At 37.0% G+C, this 21,011-nt stretch overlaps 2 protein-coding genes across 2 annotated transcripts in view; one reads left to right on the plus strand and one right to left on the minus strand.

Annotated features, from left to right (window-relative positions):
* Positions 1-511: 511 nt before the first annotated feature.
* Positions 512-3,681, minus strand: LOC113056002 (uncharacterized). The gene is made up of 4 exons (XM_026222431.1): positions 3,556-3,681; positions 1,858-2,548; positions 1,566-1,695; positions 512-1,482 (listed from the first exon to the last, which is right to left on the minus strand). Exons 2-4 carry the CDS (start codon positions 2,495-2,497, stop codon positions 1,071-1,073), a joined length of 1,182 nt encoding a protein of 393 aa, XP_026078216.1. The 5' UTR covers positions 2,498-2,548; positions 3,556-3,681; the 3' UTR covers positions 512-1,070.
* A 4,340-nt stretch (positions 3,682-8,021) lies between these two features.
* The window catches only part of LOC113056003 (neurotrypsin-like), a 29,197-nt gene continuing 16,207 nt past the window's right edge, over positions 8,022-21,011 (plus strand). Inside the window, exons 1-5 of the mRNA XM_026222432.1 lie at positions 8,022-8,411; positions 11,235-11,277; positions 17,766-18,008; positions 18,909-19,047; positions 19,502-19,680. Coding sequence (XP_026078217.1) covers positions 8,352-8,411; positions 11,235-11,277; positions 17,766-18,008; positions 18,909-19,047; positions 19,502-19,680 — 664 coding nt within the window. The 5' untranslated portion in view covers positions 8,022-8,351. The remainder of the gene's footprint in view (positions 8,412-11,234; positions 11,278-17,765; positions 18,009-18,908; positions 19,048-19,501; positions 19,681-21,011) is intronic.

Here is a 21,011-nt window from a genome sequence, read left to right on the forward strand (position 1 = left end):
GATTTTCTCTGCTTTTTCGCGAGGGATTCAGAAAAGCGGATTTGTGGGGAAATCTTTTGTGAAAATACAAAAGATTACAAAGTGAACATAATTGAAAACAAACCAATTAGCAATTATTGTTATCTAACGCATAAGTCAGAAAAATTACTACAATAACTACATGTTATTAAATGAAACAATTTAACATGTTCTGAAATAATTGTGCCACCACAATGCTAGTATGATGCTATGTGGTTGCAAAGCTGTTATGAATAGTTGTAAACATATTGTTACATGTTACTTACTGGATCATATAAAAAATGTCTCAAATAATGTGAAAATAAGCAAGGTGCAACAAATTTTAACACTTATAAAATGTTGATACTTAGGGTTAAGGGCTTATTTAAATCCCTAACCATAAATATGTACAATAGCAATTGCATTAAATCCATTTAATACATTTCAGGCTTTTATTCGATTGGATCCTTTCACGCTCTGCAAGCAATAAAAAAAATAATAAGTATACAAACTGTTTAAAAAAAGGTAATGCTTTTAATTCAAGCACATGACGAACAATCTTCAAAACTTACAGAGTACAGGCTACAGTCATTCACAGACACCACATATCAGACACAAACAGAAAAAAGGAAATAAATAGTCTGAAAAATTAAGAGAAGATATGTTCTTACTCAAACTAAATTGCTTGGGGTTTGTAGGATTAAGTAAAACAGAATCAAATAACACTTCAGAGATTAAATCCTAAAATGAGACTAAGAGAAACTGATATTGGTATAATTGGTATATATGATATAACATAGTGCTTTAAAAAAAACAATACACTGTCTGTGTACATTTTTCTTTATCACAAATGACAAAGCAAAAGATTGAGAGCGACACACGATTGGTAAAGTATAAATCAAAACATCTTCTCAGACCCACATTATTTTCTTGATCAACCAGTTTGTGAGAAAAAACCCCCAAAATATATTCAGAGAGAAGGAGAAGTCTAATGTTTATAAAACTAAAACTTTCTATGAAAAATGTCTGCACTCTGAATTCAGTGTCTCTCAGCACCTTTCAGGCACGTGATGTTACACAAGACCTGGATTGGTGGTGGTGAGTCCACTGGAAATGGTTTCGTATCCTACAGAGACTAGTGTTAACACGCTGCTCTCCATCTCTGAGGACTGCTGAACTTCAGGAACAACAGAATCCAGCCGCATCTGTTTGCCTTTCTTCTGTCCCCTTTTGCCCTTTTCTTTAGGTTTGCCATCTTCCGTGGTGGCTTTGGGTTTGCGGTTACGTTTCCTTATTCTTCTCACTGGAGGTTCGGGTTTGGGGTCAGTGTTTCCTGAGAGGATTCGGATTTGTCGGTCGATGACGTTATCTATGATATCGAGAGCCACGTCCATCATGCCGTTACCAAGACCATGTGTAACATTGGAGAACAAACGTGTATTCACAGGGTCATTAAAAGTCTTCCGCATCTCCCCTAGATAGTTCCTGTTTAACAACAAGAAACAACCAAAATCACCAGTTGAATCACACCATTTATCATTCTTTTTACAGGACTAATAATACTTTACCTCGTTTCAATGATTTTTGACCAGTGCTGTACTTGGTTTGTTTCTGGTAGCAATTGTTTCGCCATATTCTCATAATCAACATATTGCATTGCAAAATCCTTCATGTCTTTGCACAGGGCAGCTGTGTCCCCTGAAAATAATACAAATCCATGTAGAATTAATTTGCTTCAAAGAAGAGTTACAACTCTGTCATCATTTACTAACTCTCAAGACTTCATTTCTTCTACAAAACAAGATCTGTTAAAGTATATTTCAACTGATTTTGCCCATTAATTATATTGTCCAGACGTACCTTCAGTTAGTTTAGAAAAGGAACTGGACACTGCTGTATTGGTGCTTGGTGACAGTCCAAAGACATTTAGGGACTCTAAGAGTGTTTTCTTACTAGCTGGACCTCGACTCACTCTTGTATAAGCAGCTAGAGATCGGAGAGACATCTTCTCAGGCGACTCCAGTCTCCTCTTCACCTCTTCGTAATGGATCTGATACTTGCGGGCTTTTGAGCTCTTCATGTTAGGGTCCAGGAGGGAGGCTACCTCTGCAAAAGGAACCTGCAGTGAGTTCACTGCACCATCTTGAGACGGCGCGGCACTCTGGCCTTCTGATGGACCTTGTGTTGATAAGTGGTCTTGGGTCTGAATATGCACCTGTGCTTCCACGTGGCCTTGCAGTGGAGTCTGCAGATGTGGAGCTGGCTGGATGTGTGACTGAGTCTGGATGTGAGTTTGCATCTGGACGTGCGATGGGATCGTGTGCGGTACAGCGTGACAGGAGACTTCTTGAGGTACCACGTGCTGTGCGATGATTTGTGCGATGTTTGGAGGCTGCGGTTGTGGCTGATACATGGTTATAATGGGGTTCCCGACAGAGACGTGGACGATATCAGTGTTCTGGGGAACAGCAGACATGTGCATACCAGCAGATGGATCCATCTTTTTCTCACAAGCACAATGACGAACAGCTTTTTTAATGCAAATTTGTATCTAAAAAAAAAAAAGTATAGTTATATAAACACACACACACACAAATATATATATATATATATATATATATATATATATATATATATATATATATATATATATATATATTTATATACATACATATTTATGATTTTATTTATTAAAAAACAATTTATTTAACATATTGATATGCTAATGTTACTTTTGTTTCTGAAAATAAAACAGCACTTTAAAAGACACATTTCTATAATTTTTGTTTTTTTATCTTTATCTTTATGAAACAATTTTGAGTATACACAATGATAAAACATGCAGAATTGTTTCTTTTCCAGACAAGATCTGGTATATATCTATGAAATGCTTTTTTATGTTTCCAAACATGCTAAACTTAATAAATCCTATGTAGTTTTTCATAGGATGCTTCTTTAATTTTGTTGTTTATGTAAAATTTGTTTTGCATTTCCATAATTTATTCCAAATAAAGAAGAGCACAACATTTTGCTGTAGGAAAGGAGACAGAACAAACAGCATTTCGTAACCTTTTTGCTATTAACACACATTTGTTCAAAGATACAGGTGTGAACGCGAGCCAGAGCCGATACGACGTTTTTGACAGCGTCACCGCTGCGCGAGACGGCTGAAGTTTGGAGCGCGTGCATGTGAGCGCGCGACTGTGTGTATCTTACACACTCTGTGCGTTAAACCATCCAGTAAATAAAATTGGGTTGCAGCACCTGCGTTTGATAAAAAAAAAGTGTATGTGATGTAACGTTTCGTTTATTTCATATACAGAGAATGTATAATCACAAAGAGCCGAGTACAAAGTCTGAGCCGACTTTTAGAGGAAAGATAATCTACTTGTTTTGATGAATAGTAGGACATGCCAAAGCCACCATTATTTTTGAAACGTGATATTCCACCATGATTATGTGCTTAAAAGCATCCAAGCATCCGTTTCATTTGGACTGTTCTGGTTACGAACGCTAACCTTGAATCAGACACAAGTTACTGACCATATTCCTACTTACCGCTCTATGGTTAGAGTCGTATTTAAACCGTACTGATCCTAGAACAGTCCATGGCGAACCGATCGAAGGTCTCCTTCTTCACCGATCCTGTTTCGGCGGGTTGCAAATCAGCAGACGGGGCACAGACGCCATAGCTGCCGGAGCTCGAACGCTCATTGGCCAATATCGCTGTCAATCATGTTCAATGGAAGCGCTTATTCGGGGAGGACTGTGTCAGTTAGGTTACGTCAGAGTAAAAAGGCGGAATATCCGGCTTTAATACTTAATGCTTAAAATGGTAGGACGTGAACAAAGCTTCCAGATGTCTTTCTGTTTGTTACGTAATGATACTGACAAAAACAAGCAATGGAATCTACTTGGTTTGGATTTATTATATTGAAGTTTTCAAGTCAAACACACTGTGGATTTATAATTTGTTTCCTTGTCAAATTTGCCATGAAAATAAATACGTTTTCATGTTCAGATATTAGGTAACCTCTTTGCACTACTCCATACTGATAACAACTTATTGTTTACCTGTCAGTTATGAAAACTTTATAAAAAATCTCCATTCTTGGACACATGGTGTTATTTTTACAGTTCACTACTTATTTTCTGCACTAGATGTCGGTATTTCTTCTTAAATGGCTTTCTTTCACCCACACTAATGATCTCATTAGATGCTGCCCATCACAAAGCTGTAATGTTTATTTGCGTATTCAGCTACTTGGACAATTAGTCTTAAGTGCTGCTTATTATTAAAGCCAAACCTATTATCTTGATAATCTTGATAATCTTGCTAGTGGCAGGCAGAAATAGGAGACCAGGGAGCTGTTTATGAGAGCAATTGTTTAGAGATGTTTCCATGGTAAGAGAGGTGGTGTCTCACCATTTTACGTTGTTGTCTCTTGACACAAATAATTCATATATCTGCACATTATCTACTGGTCACAAGTGTCAGCACAGAAGGCATAAGGGGACCAGAGATTGAGAGAGGGATAGGATGTGTGTAGGAAAAGCAAAAATATCTCCTTCTTCAGCAGTGTCACGCCAGAATGACATATAAATCAAAGGTCTGCCAGGACTCATTACTTTTTTTTACTTATATATATGATACAGCCCAAGCTAAAAATCTTTTACATGCATCAAATTAAAGACATAGTATGCATTTTTTTTTTAATACTGATGTTTTGGCTAATTTTAAAGGTGAGGTTTGTTTATTATTTTTCTTTGATCTGCAGAGTCAGACAAAGGCTCTCTGTTAGTCCATCCATCCATCCATCCATCTATTTGTGTATGTGTCTTATCTATATATCTCAACCATATTTACCTGGTTATTTCAAAGATTTAATGGAGCAAATCAGTTTACTTCTCATTCTAAACTTATTTAATGTGAAGCGAGATTGATGTTTGGTACATTAGCAACGTTGCTGAGATCCTCCATTAATAGAAGCCTCAAAAAGGCTGCTTGCATCTTCGACAGCATGCACCACTTCAAACACTAACTCACAACAGCATCCAGAGTGCCTGCGGCAGCCAGCACTTAGCGTTCTGCTGTTGTCCTACTGCCAAACTCTGGGCAGGGATAGAGGAAGCGAGGAAGTCTGAGTATAGCTCTAAATATTTAAACCAGTAAGGAAGCCTGTATCATGCTGGAAATTTGAAATTAAATGTATAAATGTAGAACACACTAGGTTTGCATTCTTTTTTATGTATATCCTGAATGCTAAATGCGACAATAAACATAACAGGGTTTAATTAAGTACAAAAAAAACAAACCCAAAATCTCCAAAACATGATGCAGTAGGACTGGTGCATTAGTTCAGACCTGTCTGAATAAGCCTGATATTTGATATACTGTAAATATCTAACACTACTATCTCACCTTCATGCTGTCCTCTGTCTGTAATTTGTCACTTTTATTTATTTCCTGTGACTGCAAGTCTAGGAATACTTCATCAAGAAAATAAAAGCAAATTTATTTAACCTTAACTGACGATGAGCAATTACAGTATTTAATCTTTGATAACATTATGTAATAAAATTACAGTTTATCATTGTTCATTGTCAACAACCATAAAGTGTTACCATTCAACCTTGTTCCAAACCTTTTTTTTTTTTTTTTTTTACTGTGGAACATATGTGTATGACCTGGAAATGTTTTGGAGCATGACAGTTACTAGTCAACATTCACTTTCATTGTTAGGAACATTTAAATAGAATAAAACAAGAAATGTTAATATTTTTGAGAACTATTACTATAATATCTGTTAAAAGTATGTGGAGAAGAAAAAGAAAGTCTGGTTACTTTCTTACTTATCTGTTTCCATACCAACTGGGTTGGGATTGGCTGTTTGAGAGGGGGTTAATAGAACCGAGAGCTGTAAAGACAGTTATGATAGTCAAACAGAACCCCTAAATCGGTGTGTGTGTGTGTGTGTGTGTGTGTGTGTGGATTTTTACATTTCTGAATAAAAAAGAAAGACTTTGCGAAGCACTATGACTCACCGATGTATTTGTTGCCAAGATAAAACATGTATCTCTTTTAAAATCGTCCTTTTTAATGTAATTTCTAGTCAATACCACTTTCAGGTTCTTACACTCTCTTTTTACACCCCCCCACCCCTTTCATGACCCAATTTTACAGAGAGCACAAAGACAATTGTCTCTTAAAAATCTTTAAGTGTGCTGTTAGAGTTGGAGGTACTGCTGGCAGTTTAACTATTGTGTTGCCATGACAACACTGCATCCATCAAAGTGGTGCACCAGTAAAATTCTTGTTTCTCCTATTACAACCACAGATCATCATGGAGCAGGTGTCTTCTGTGGCACAGAGATATAACACGACTGTAAAGCAGGTCAGTGCCAATGATCAGGTCATGAGTGTACTGGAAGATAGGGAGGATTTAGAGGGTAATGTATGCATGCTTGTGTGGGTGCGAAGACTCTGCGGGTGACTTTGTATGCCACCAGCACAAGGTCACTCATACTGGGCGTCCCAGCTGTAGCTTTATTATTATTATGAGCAAATATGAAGCTACAAAACTTATTATGCTCTGCTCTATTTGTTTTTATTGAAAGTAATTGAACTCATGCATCCCATAAATGCTTTAGAATGAATAGCTGTGGCTATAGAACGGATGGATATATGGTATAATATATATATATATATATATATATATATATATATATATATATATATATATATATAACCTTAATCAGATGTAACTTTTTAAATTGCCACGTTCTCTGGAAATATCCATTTAAAAAATATTTTTAGGTGTACTTTTTTGACTACTGGGTGTGTTAATCATGATAATTTGGGAGGAAAATATTCTGTTCTTCCTGTCTAACACCCACACAAAGAGTTCATTTTCTTATTTTTTCCCCTCTAGGTCTCTTCTGCTGTTTCAAATGTTCCCTCTGCTGTTTTTTTTTTTTTTTTCAAAATCCCTCCAGGTGTTTTTCTTTTGTGATGATTCAAACATTGGATTCACCTCTCTACTGTTGCATGTAAAACAAACATTTGTTGAGAAAAATCCTTTTCTTATATTTATGCACATTTAGAGGTTAAATGTGCTATAATTAAAGAAAAATTGTGAAAGGGGCTTTTGAAATAATCTTTTAAATACCAAAGCAGATTATAAATTATAGAGTTTTTTTTAACAATAGAGATCGTCTCAAAGTGGTAAGAGAAGTTTTAGGACTGAATCCCTAATGTGAAAATTCCATGCTTAAAACCCTGAAAGATCTAAATTTCATCATGCTTACCCGAAGTGTTAAATGTAAGTATAAAATTACCCTACCTGATAGGCCCTATATGTCACTAAAATATGTGTTCTGAGATATCACCCCTGTCTCTGTGACATCCTTATCTGTGAATAACAACAAAAAAAAAATGTCATTTTAAATGACATAAATGTTGTATTCTAAGTTGTTTTTTAATCTTTGCATCTAGGTTTGCTCTCCACGGAACATTTATTAGAGTAGCCTAGTTTAGAGAAGTAACACTGAGTTGGATCTTTTCAATGAATCAGAATATCCGATTCACAAAAGTGATCGGAATGATTCACTCAGACTTATTCGGTTATAAAAGTCAACTCACTTACTCAACACTGAATAATCAGTGAATAATTACTTATTTTAGTTACTCAGAGTCAGAACACTAATATATGACTCCATTGTTGGAAGGCAAGCCCGTAACCATGCCTTGGACATTGTAAGGGACCATCTTACATTATACACACATACATAAATATATATTACAGTGTTTAATGATTTATATAGGTCTATATTCGGGGGGAAAATTTATAGGCTAGTATCGTTGGGCATAAATAATAATATTTAGCTTATTATTGCACTTAGTAATAATAATAATAATAATAATACCAAAAATATAGAACAGTACTTTAATTGTTCATTTAGACACATATAAAAAAAAAAATCTTACATGTTATTATTTTTATTGGCAAGACTGCACTGAGGCAGCAGTGACGCCCAGTTTGTTGGCTGCTGGTTCATCAGTGCGGCGCGCGCTGGGTGCGTGAGCGCTTGGAGACGTAGCGCTGCGCGTGGGTCGCTACGAGAGGCGTGTGCGTCCGTGACACTACTCCACAACAGCGATTAGACATCATATATCAACCTACGGCGGGTCACGGAGCAACGCATCACTCACCCTGAAAACCAAAGCTCTTAAACGGCATCCACGTAAATCTTTCATTCAGTCCGTTTGAACAGCGCTCACTCGCGAATACACCCTGCTCCAGAGGTGGCTTCTAATACCGGACAATGACAGTGACCCATAGCCGGAGATAGGGATGGATCCAAGAGTGTGGAGGATGCTCGCCCTGCTCGGTGTGATTGCAGTCCTGCTGGAGGTAAGATACGCCTTTAGGGCTGTTCTGTAATAGCGCGGAATAAATACACCTAAATGGCTTTATTACATTTGCTAACACAATGTGTGCTTTTGCGTGCTATTATTTGAATTTCTTTGAGCCACTGACATTAATGCAGCATGATTTCAAAGTCAATTTACTAGATTTCAAATCTAATTCAGCATCTTATATCTGTAATTGTGCAATAAAACTCTGACATGTTGTTTAATAGATTCAAGCAAAGCCACCTCCCTCTAACAGAGGATCTGACATGCTGTAGGGAGGAAATGTCGCGTTAAACATGGGATTTGTACGGGTAGTATTATTAGATGTTTAAATTCAGTTATCATTTAATATCCTTAATTTTTTTCTTTTCTACCATGAATGCACAAAGCTCAGAGCTTGCAAACCACAAGGATTCAAAAATACAACACACTGACCTATATTCTGCTGTAAGGCTAATGAGTTTGATTAGCGTGCAAGAATAAAATGATTGACCCACACACATAATGGTATTTCAGGGGACGTGGAGAAGAATTCTGTATTACAATAGTTTGAAAAGAATGGCTGAGCATATCTCACATACACTCAGGAGTCTCCAAATTCAGTTCAGCACAGAAGACAAAGAAACACCCAGTTGTGAAAAATTCAACTGAAATGCTTTGAACAAGATTTTCAGTTTTATTGTGGTACTACCTACTAAACCTGTGGTACTACCTACTTTATTTAGCATATCATAAAGAAATGTACAGAGAATGGCAGTGTAATTTAGCAGACTATATTATCTTCATCTCAGTTCACATCCACTACAGAGCTGGAGTATCTTAACATCTGTTTGGGTGGTGAAACAACAGCACTATGGGAAGGAATTAATGAGTAATATGCCTGCCGTGCCCCATTAGAGACTTTATGCTCCTCTTGATTATGTAAATTTTACAGCACCAACAAATCTGTTGAAGGGCTATGTTCCAGACATGGTGTCATTCACTGGATTGATGCATTGATGCACCGGAATGTGCATTAACAATTAGACTCCTGGGATGCAAAAAACAAAACAAAAACTCAGCAGCACACTGGATGTGTGCTATAGGTTAGACATCAAGGTTGATGTGTACTTTCTTGTGTTTGCAGCTATCAGTAAGACACACCTGGTCATATGTTCACTCATCTGTGCTATATATTCCATTACCACAAGCTGTTTCTTGTACAAGGTGTCATTTGAAATGGACAGCCAAATGGGAGTCAAAAACAAAAATGCTCTTTAAATCAAGGGTTTTGTTTAATGTTTATTTTGCTATTTTGGGCAAAGGATAATCAATGACTGTCCCCAGTTGCTGCTGTGGAATGAGAATGACAGATGCAATTATGGCTGTAACTGACCTGAGTGTGTTGATATGAGGACAAATATCAGGGCGCATAACTGGAGCTTGTTATCTATAATGCAATTAGCCTTGCTGGAGATGCTAAATCCCTAGTTCAGTTTATTGATAATAAATTAAGGAAGTAAGTCAATAGCATGTTTTCATCTAAAGAGGTGTATGAACAATTACTGTGTAGTGCAGAATAGAAACAAAGGGGTTTTGATAGAATAGTTCATTTAAAAATGTACATTTGCTGTAAAGTTTCTCACCTTCAGGCCATCCAACATGTTGATCTGTTAGTTTCTTTATCAAAACAGAGACATTTGCAGACATTTGCATCATTTGCTCACTAGTGGATCCTGTGCAGTGAATGGGTGCCGTCAGAATGATAGTCCAGACATCTGATAAAAACAAAACTATAATCCAAAAGCTTATGCTCAGCGAAAAATCAGTTGTGAGTACAGAGTCCAATCGGTTCTGGAAAATTTGGACTGCAAACCCTTTACAGCCATTTTCCTGCCTGCAATCGCTCATTGCATTTCAAGTCACATATCCAGCTTTAGTTCCTTACTTCTGCCATAATGACGCTCTATCAGCAATCCTCAGATTTCTAGGGGGTACTCAGCCTTGACAGCTGCCCGAATTTTAGCTGAATGGTTTGAAAACCCAGTGCTAGATTTTATTGATGTGTATTAGTATATAGATTTTTCAGCTAAATATTAAAATTTTAGAATCAGAAATGAGAACCTCTGCAATTAAAGCATTTTTTTTTAGCATTGTTTGCACTGAAAGTGTTAGTGGAACTGTTTGTGGTATACAGGGGAAAGCGATTATTGAACAGTCGCCATATATTAATAAGTGCTAAATGTGTGATATTAAATGTACAATGTGAAGATTATAATCTGCATTTTATTTGAGCAATTTATTATGTCTCCTATGGAAACCTGTCTAAGTGATTAGGTCTCCTAAAGAAAATGACTAATGCTTCCTCTGTTTTTAAAATAATATTTATGTGTGTGTGTGTGTGTGTGTGTGTGTGTGTGTGTGTGTGTGTGTTTAAATATGTGATTGAACTTAAATCCCCATTCATTTCATATTATTCGCATCCCAGTCACATGTTATTTCGTAAGACGGTAGTTACTTTTAAATATTACAATATTAACTCATCTGCTAATTGCACTTCAGTCGCAGCGCAGAACAAGGAAACACAGAAATAAAATGTCAGGTAAAATATTAACAGATATTATCTTGGTTCCCTGTCAGAAGTGACTCTCACAGCTTCCCCTGAGGCACGCAGAAGGGTAGGCAGAAACGGAACGTACCGCTGTTCAAATGTGTGTCACGTCTTAGAAGATAAAACATCACTATTCCGGGAAAAACAGACACTTTAGCGTTCTGAACAGATCATTTCATAATTCTGTCAGCTTTCTGCATTTGAACTCATTTCCCTTTTCCCTCTCTGCAGGTGTATGGTGATGACAGCTACCTGAATGCAGTGCAGAATACAGGTGAGTCGATACGAGTCTTCTCTGTTTTAGACCCTGGATCGCTGGATATCGCAGGTCTGGCTAGTTAATAAGGGCATTCGCCCGATGTTGGTCTCCCATCTTTCTGAACTCAAGAACTCAGTCCTGATGACTCTTAAACATTAAAGAACTGGATTCTCATCTGTCAATCACTGTGCTAAAATACGTTTTAAAATGTGTTTCTGACTTAAAAACGAATAATTGTATAAAAACGACATCCATTTTAAAAGTAAGTATATCTACTGAAGGTCACTTTTATCATTTTTTAAGGGTAGGCCTACACTAGCAAATACTGTAGATGGTTTCAAAGTACTAAAAGCAACAAAATGTTAATTTCATGCTCTATATAGATGACATAGACTTTCATCTGTCATGCATTTACAGAGATGCATGAAAGAATAAATACAAATGCTTGTTTAGAGTTACATTAAATTCTGCCTGTGTTTGTAATGAGCTGATGAAGATGGATTTGCGATGTGTTGTCTTACATAAATAATTCATAAATTCTCCTTGAGCTCCAAAATATGACATTTACACCACATCAATGTGTGCTGGTCGCTGGATATCGCCAGTGTGGCTGGTTAATAAGGGCATTGGCACTATGTTGGTCTCCCATCATTCTGAACTCTGTTAGATTTTCTCCCTCATCTCATTCTCATATACTTCGACAGCGTGAAATTCCCCAGTACCAATCCCAGAGTGCTAATGACTGTCAGCGCTTTGATGTCACTGCATCAAGACAGATAAACAGCCTGGCCCAGACCAACCAATCAGACGGCTTTATGATGCCGGGAACGGAAAGGGCTTAGATTGAGCGATTTGGTTTTCGTTTCTCAATGAAAACATAAACGGTGCCAGAAGCATCCCTCATACATCAAAAGAAATAGGTCAGCTTATGATTTTATAGTTCCCTTGAAAGTTGCGTGGTTAGATTTCTACCTAGATCTAATATGAAACATGCCTAAGTGGTGGATGGAGATGCTTGGACCAAATAATAATAAAAAATTATTTTGATATGAGTTGTATCCTTCGACACAATGTGCAACTGTTGGATGCAAAGTCTTTGTTGTGCCGCACAGAATGCCTGAGCTTTGTACATGAAACATTTGCAATAAGAGACCTAATTTCTCTTTATTTTAGCCAATGCTAATGTGAATACATTAATGCACTCATGTAGCTTCCTGGCACCCATTGGTGCCCCACCATGCATCTGCTCTCACATTCGCTAAACACGCCAAAGCATGTTATGTGAACCGTATCAAATATTCATTGTGGTGAAGAAATGGATTATATGGGGAGGAAGAATGAGCTCTCCTATGGTGCAGAGCTGAGAGTGTGTGTGTCCAAGTACGCCATACGGATGCTTTGCGTAAATGACTTGATTTCTGCTGCCATTCGTTCTGCCAGTGTGCTTCCATTAGCTCAGAGCGGCACAGAGGGTGTCAGTGGCTGAAGGGGAATGAATCCCAGCCAAAGAGCTCTAATACCATATACTGCATTATTTATTTTTCTTCTTATTTGTTTATGACTTTTTTGGTGCTTATTTTTGTCCCCACTATTAGCTGCATATCGTATAGAAGTTATATGATTTATCTAAGCTATTTTATCTGATTGTTCAGATTTGATTGCCTGTAGCCTTAGTTGCCTTTGATTTGCTTTTAAAATAGTTTTTTGTGCAACACAATGTAAAAATTCTCCACAGATGGAGGACACGTTGGATGGCTCTCTTTGTGTTGCCCAAGCTTTGAGTGAATCACTTATGTCCTTCAGTTTTGATAGTTGACTCATAAGGTCATTTTTAATAATTCTTTTTGGAGTACCACATCAAAACATCACAGAAAAGACTCTCTCAGCCTGTCTACTTCTTCCGTGCATCTGTGCCAGTCTTTGCTTTCTCAAAAAGCTTTGATGTTTCATCCCCGGCTTTATTCATCAGATCTGTGTGTTTGGTTTAGAATGGAAAAGAATGTCAATATAAGATGATCTTGCAAAGGATAGCTTTTTTTTTTTAATGAGTTGGATGCGTTGCATTATCAAATCCATGGAAGAGCATGGATCCTACATCTCTCTCTGATTCCGCATTGTGTCTCTTCCCCCAACCTTTTCTGTGTCGTAGAAGTCATTAACACCTGGGGATCAGCCATTTTTTTTTGCATCGTAATGGAATGTGATCGAAATATCTGAGCCTTTGCTGAGTTATCATTGTTGCCCCCCGGTACTGGACCTGATGCTCTGACTGCTCTGTTTTACACTCTTTTACTACTTGAACTTCCCCGTCATTCTTGTTAAAATTCTCTCTGCTTCTTTTTTATCACCGAATGTACTATTCCATCATGCAGAAGATGTCTATCTCTGTTCTCTTTTAAGGATTCAAATATAAGCTGAATCTGTCAGTCCTAGATGGAGAGTTAATTCTATCATTATTTACTCATCCTTATAACATTCCAAACCCATAATGTTGTTGTTTTTTTTTCTCTGTGTGGCACAACTGTTTATCATGCCCAGGGGCTGTAAAATTCTAGATAGAACAAAAAGGCATATAAATGCACCATAAATTCTAACAACAGTATCAAATGTGGCACTTATTGTGCAGGTTGGATGTCAATAAGGTCAGATGTCAGTGATTACCGAATGTTTCTTAATGTCATGACATCATGTGCAAAAGTTTGTTTTTGTGTTCCTAGGGTGTTGCTATTTTGTTGGTGGTGGTTGTTTGGCTGTTGCTTAATGTGTTCTGTTGTAAAGTTGTTACTTAGTGGGCCAAGTCAAACAATCCACACCAAGATTCTATGATATTCTACACCATTCAAACATGTTGATACAGTATTTATTTATGTTATTTTTTTGCAGAAGAAATTAATATTTTATTCAGCAAGGGTGCATTACTTTGATCGAAAGTTACAGTAAAGACTTTTATTACTTTAATGAAGATTTCAGTTTCAAATAAATGCTGTTCCTTTGAACTTTCTATTCATCAAAACATCTTGGAAAAGTTTCTTACAATTTCTACAAAAATATTAAGCAGCAAATATTGTTTTCAGCATTTATAATAATTAGAATTGTTTCTTGAACACCATTTCAGCATATTGCAATGATTTCTGAAGAATCATGTGACACTGAAGACTGGTGTAATGGCTGCTAAATGTTCAGCTTTGCCATCACGGGAATTCATTTAAATAATAAATTTAAAATAGATTCACATATTACTATTTTAGTGTATTTTTAATGTACATAAGTATAGAATAAGAGACTACTTTCAAATAACTTAAAGAATTGTACCAACCCCAATCTTTAAAAAAATATTTTAAGTGTTTTTTTTTACTCTTTATAAGAATTATTCTTAAAACAAGATTGCTAGTGGGGTAAGAAAAGAAGCCTTACTTAAAAAAAACAATTATCTTAACACAATTTTGCTTTTCAAGTAAATTGATCTGGTTTAAAAGAACGTTTAGATACTTTACTGTAAAACAAGACAAGATACTAATTAAAATGAAATCAAATGCTTTTTATTCTCTGTCACCCTCTACGGATGAAATATTTTTTCGTTTGTTCCAGACACTTTATCGACAGCATTATGCCGTTTCCTGCCCACACATCTTTATGCATCCAATTAAGCAGAAACGCAGAGAACGATTTCCCCGAGGTTGGCACAACTCTTTCTGAAAGTGCTCTCCGTCATCCTGTTTTAGTATGTCTAATTCAGCTCTGCCCTGATTGCACTGAGTCTGTCTGAGCTTGCAGATGGAGACATTAATCTACTGCTGCTCTTACACACACTCACACACGCACACACACTGTTCCTTGGTAATAAATGTTTTTCTGATATCACTCGAACGCAGACAGTCTGGCTCAAAATAAATGCAGTCGTATGAAAATGCAGACAATGAAGACTGCAGATGTGCTAGTCGTGACTGTGATTAACAGCCTGTTCTTTCTACTGTCTGTGATGTGGCAAGTAGAAGTGGAAGTGGAAGGCAAATGGAAGGTGAAGGACCCTTCATATCTACAGAACTTTTTGGTGACAGGCTGGGAATGGCACGTAGTGCTGGATTGTGGGACAACTTACAACAAAGTTCCTCAAAAATTGCAGACAGACGTGGAAAATTAGCTGGCATCTCTCGGTGGCTTTTTTGTGCCATGTCTGCAGCATTTCACACTCCATATGGACCTCACCATCTAAACTCTCCATGAGTGCTTCCCATAGTTCTGTTCTCTCCATGTGTTCAGTCATCCGGCAAGAGATGCATCAGCACAGTACTAAACTCAAACACTCAACCCCCCTTAGCAAAGTAAAGTTGTGTTCAAACTGTTCAGAAGTTTAGAACAGCTACTCCAATGTCTTTCCGACACTTTATCTAGCCATTCAAAGTGTGTATGATGTTACATGAGAAATGCAATTTGATCCTGGTTTTCACAGCCCTACAACTCCAAAATGATGTTAATATAATCGAATTTGAGTTCTGGAAGAAGGCATAATCGTTTGAGGACTTCTGTTTCCTTCAGTCATTTTCCTAATCATTTCTTCTTTTTTTATTTCTTCTTCTTTTTTGCTTAAACGTCATCTTAGTGATTTTTCTTTTTCACTGTCATGTTTACCTGCTCACTGTTACTCTTCTTTTTAATGCTGCCTTGGAACAATATGCATATATAATAGCTGTATGAAATGAATTGTATTTCATTTAATTTAAGTTTGTTTTGTTGAGTAGCCCTGCCCACAGTGAAATCTCATTGGTTTAAAAGCCTGGTCTATATACAAAATCTAACATACTCAATTTAGCTGTGATTGTGCCACGTCATGCAGATTTCTTTTCTCACTGGAAGCTTGTCAGTTCATACCTGCTGGGACTCGTTGTAAGTGACAGTATAATTGCTAGTCAGAGCAGATGTCTATCCATGAATAAAGCCTTGTGATAATTTTAGTTTTATTGACTTCTGCATTGCAAATGGGTCTTGTAGCTTGAATTTAAGCCAGAAATATCACATTTAAGGCATATAGTGTGAAGAATCACTACACGTCCAGAGTTTGTTGAAAATGCATGTGTCATAGTGTAAATGCAATTTAATTCTGATGCATCCCTTGTGACATAAAAGAACTGCCTACTGCCTACTTGTCAATCAAATGCTGCTTTAAAACAAAAGGTTACATGAGCAATGTATAAACGTTTTTGTGCTGTTGTTTTGCAAACAATATTAACCCCTTAACTGTCACTCATGTTTTTTGAAGATAGACTTGAATGTGCATGATACAAACCTAAATTTTTATAATTCATGACTGAAAACATTTTGTAACATGATATTGATGTACCATTTACATGGTAATGCAATGTCTGAATTTGAAAGGACACATTTTGAGATTTTAACTTTTCAGTTGATATTTAATTTCGGATGATTTCTAAAATGTGATAGAGAAAAAGGCAACGAAGAAGTCTTTATTTAAAACAAAGGTCAAAACTCCTGTTATAATTTAGATTTATTTAGGGTGCACTCTTGTCATAATTTGATCTATTACTTTTCCTACATAATTTTTTTAACAAAAAACATTGGTAAAAAATATATTTGGGAGTCTTAGACCTTTCCAATGATAAATAGTTTGTCAAGATTAGATTAGATTTGATTGTAATATAGTGAAGTAAATGTAGGTGTCCTGTATTCGGGACGGCGTGACAGTTACCAGACAACTTTACTATTAATGCGACTGGAAGAACTTTTACTTTGAGAGAATCTTAACAGAACATTATACGAAGTTTTGAGAAAATTCCCTCATATCTGTGTAGAAACCATAACTTTTCCTTAATAAAAGGTGCAAATTTGAAATAATTGTGCTTTTAAATCCTGTATCTCTTGTGGGTGAGTCTCAAGTAGGGCAGGTCAGTGAGATTTCGGCTCCCTGCCGCTTTATTGGCTGCTCATCTCACCTGCTTAGAGCGCAGCCTTGTCTAATCCCTCATCCTTTATGCTGGAAAAGGAGGCTGAAAGAGGGATCCAGATGTCCACGTTCTCTCTCTTTTAACTCTCCTGCCCAGGGCTTGAGGAATCAGTGCTCATGGCTTGGAGGAGATGTGGAGGCCAAGTTGGGTGTTCCGGAGAGATAAACAAAAGGGTACAAGATGCTGGCTAAAAAGCCTTATTGAAAATCTGCCTCTGCAGCCATACAGATTGCCAATTTATACAGCAGGGATTATTATTTTGGACTCTAGAAGGGAATTTAGGGAGGATTTTGGTAGATAATGAGTGCTCTTGGAACTTTTTTTTTGTGCATGTAGAATAACAGTTGCTTCTTTAAATGTTTCAAGATAGATAGCTAGATAGATAGATAGATAGATACTGACAGCTACTTTCGGGTGTTAAACATGTAGACAGACTCAATATTGACTTCTGTTTGAACATCACTTGCAAAATGTCAGTGTGAACGGTCACCCCTTGAAGATGGGATTACACAGCATAAAAACCTTTTTCTCTTTTCCCCTCAGTTCCTCTGTCCTGCTCTGAGGGCTTCACTGAGCTGGGCTATTACAATGGCACAGTTTCTCAGACCGACTCGGGTTCACCCTGTCTAAAGTGGGCCGAATTCCCAGATTACGTGCAGCAGTATCCGGGCAGGGGACTTGGAGAGCACAATTTTTGTCGAAATCCTGACCGTGAGTCCAACCCATGGTGTTTTTTCAGGCAGAGCACGGGGGCCATTGGTTGGGCCTACTGCGACTGTCATCAAGGTGAGTACCACAGCGTTTCATTAAAGGTGAATTCAAAAAGTATTAAAGATCTTTTGTAATATGATTTTTTAAAAATAATATTCCTCAAGGCAGTGTCCCACTAGTCAAAACAGATCTGTCATGTTGAAATCTGATGTAAAGCGCAATCTACAGTTTCCTGTCATAGACTGCAATACTTCATTTTTGCAAATCAATTTGAAACTCACCAAAATAACAACAGAAAAAAGAGCATTTCACGTCTACGTCACGTCCATGAATCCCTTCAGATTTTGCCACTGATATTCATGCACAGTTTCAATGAGAAAAAGATATGCTTTCTATAAACAACCCTTGCCGTTTTATTTTATACATTTTAGTGTCTGAGAAATACAGAAAAACACAATCAGTCTGCAATATGTGGCTTTGCCTCTGCTGAGAAAAAGTTTGGGTCACATCCATTAACTCATCAGGGAGTTGAGTCTCTGGGGCTGTTAACGCTTCACACAGAGAGAAACACAGGCGCTTCTGACTGAAAATCAGCTAGTGGGACGCCTTAGATGTTAGAATATTTTAACATTCTTCAGATGATAAATAAGCATTTTGGTTTCTCTATGTGTACTGTTGCCTTACTTTCCTTTTCCTCAGTCTCTTTGAAGACAACTTCATCAACTTCATATTTAGAAATCAACGGTTGCCATAAAAGGGAAGAATATTCTGTATATATCTCAGGAAAATTAAAAAAAGGGTTATTCTTAAACAAAGAAGAAGCTTGTGTAAAAAGCACCTTTGCATTCTGTGTGCAGTTGAGACAAAGGGTCACTGTGACTTTGCTAAGGAGGCCATTCTCCTGGACCAACATTATGTTCCTGTTATCATCCAATCACACATTACTCTTTATATATATCATCATCATTTGTTCAGGAGCAGTCAGGTTAGCAGGAGGTTCTTCCCCAAAGAGTGGCCGACTGGAGGTCTATCTGAATGGCCAGTGGGGGTCGGTTTGTGACACACACTGGACAGACCGTGACGCTAGTGTGGTTTGCCGACAGCTTGGAATAGGGTATGGGAATTTTATGCTTATTTCTAATCAGGGCTATCAAATTAACAGATTCATTTAGAACAATTAATTAAATATGATGTGAAAAATGATGCTTCGATTGAAACAGTAATGTTATGTGTGTGATTTATACTAATTGTTTTTTTTTCTCGACAAACGTGATTATTTGCAATTCATTTGAAAAATTACTAATGTAATTAAATTTAAAAAAATTCAGTACTCCTTTATTTTATCTTTGAGCAACAGATCTGATTTTTTCACATATTTATGGCTCTGAGCCTCTCAGTACTCATTTGTATATTTACAATTATTAATAAAAATTCACAGTGTCTTTATTTTTTTACTATGTCTATTTTTGATTTAGCCTTTGTTAAATCATCTAAAAGTGGGTGGAAAGCCTCACGTCGCTGAACAGTGGAGGAGATAGCTTCTTCATATTTCTTTCTGTGTGTTGCAGTGAGATTGGCACGGCTCTCCAACACTCATATTTTGGCCCCGGCTCCGGGCTTTTTCACTACGCCCGTCTTGGCTGCCGCGGTGATGAGAAATCCCTGCTGGATTGCAGAAGCAGGAAGTTTGTTACGAGTGACTGTAACCATGGAAACGAGGCGGGAGTGGTGTGCGCACCACCTGAAGGTCAGTGTGCTTTCTGTGACAGTGAAGCTAATGACCTTTTAAGTGAAATAAACACTCCTGCATCTAGATGCCCTCGCAAAACCACAAAGCTGCCATAAAACAGTAAAAGGGCTTTTAAATTGGATACAACGATCGTTGGGGTTATTTGTCTACAAGTGCTTATAATGTGAGCGTCTTGTTTTTTTGTCATGCTGCACCTCATTGCTTGCAGTGCAGACCGGCTGTAAAACCTGCTAATTAAATTGCATTCAGTTGCAGTGTTAAGGTGTTAATTTACTCTTGTTTTTATAATCTTGATGTAAATCATTACAATATCAAAATAATCTCATCGTCGATTGATAAAACTCTATAAACAAATCCACTTTTATCCTTTATTATGCTTTCAGTTATCAATAAGAGGGGAGTATTCTCAGCTCTGTTAAATTTGAAATCAAAACCTCAGATTTTGCCCTTAAAAACTGCATTGAAGATCTGGATAATAACAGTGTCTGGATAATAACTTGTGACAATATGATTTTTCTTGAATGTTGTGATGTAAATATGAAAAATCTAATTAGACATTGCTGTAATTGTCAGTTTCTGCACATTTTACTCTTGTTATATCTTCCCTGTACACCCTGCATTTTCTAAAAGTGGCCCTCGAGTGATGCCTTTTGAGTATGTCTGATCTACCTGAATACTAAGACAGAAAACCGCGGGGTGTATGATGGAACATCACGAGGATGATTATGTTATCTTTGAATTGCCATTATTGCTGCTTCTTTGTCCATTCATATTGACTTATTAAATTGGCGCTTACTGAGATTAGAAATTTTAATGAAACATTTCAGTGGGGGCTTATACTTTCTTTGGTGGAATCAAAAGAGCCATACTTTCTTTTGTAGAAAGGTACAAAGGGGGAAGAAACGAGAAAAGAGGTTGGAAAGCAAATCATTGGCGTCTGAACTCATGATTGCCTACTGAGAGCTTTATTGAAGACACAATTTGAGGACATACGGACAGATGTGCACTGTGCTGCGTTACCAGGACAGTAAATTATGTATTTTAGCCCTTGAATTGAAAATTTTACATATAATGTGTTCCTGATATGAATAATTATTATTAAATATTAAATATTACCAGCAACTGTGCATATATATGATCGTAATGGTTGGTTTTACTTGCATGTATGTGTTTGCCTAATGAAGGTCTTTGCCCGAAACGTTATTTTTATCTTTTTTGTATAAAGAGAGAATAACAGTGTGTTTTCTATTATTTGGTTTTGCTTCAGGACCTTGTTTTTATAGGAGACATTAATTGATGACCCAACACATTACCAATTGTCTATTGTA

The sequence above is a fragment of the Carassius auratus genome, chromosome 37, assembly GCF_003368295.1.
Source record: "Carassius auratus strain Wakin chromosome 37, ASM336829v1, whole genome shotgun sequence".
In the NCBI taxonomy this organism is placed as follows: Eukaryota; Metazoa; Chordata; class Actinopteri; order Cypriniformes; family Cyprinidae; genus Carassius; species Carassius auratus.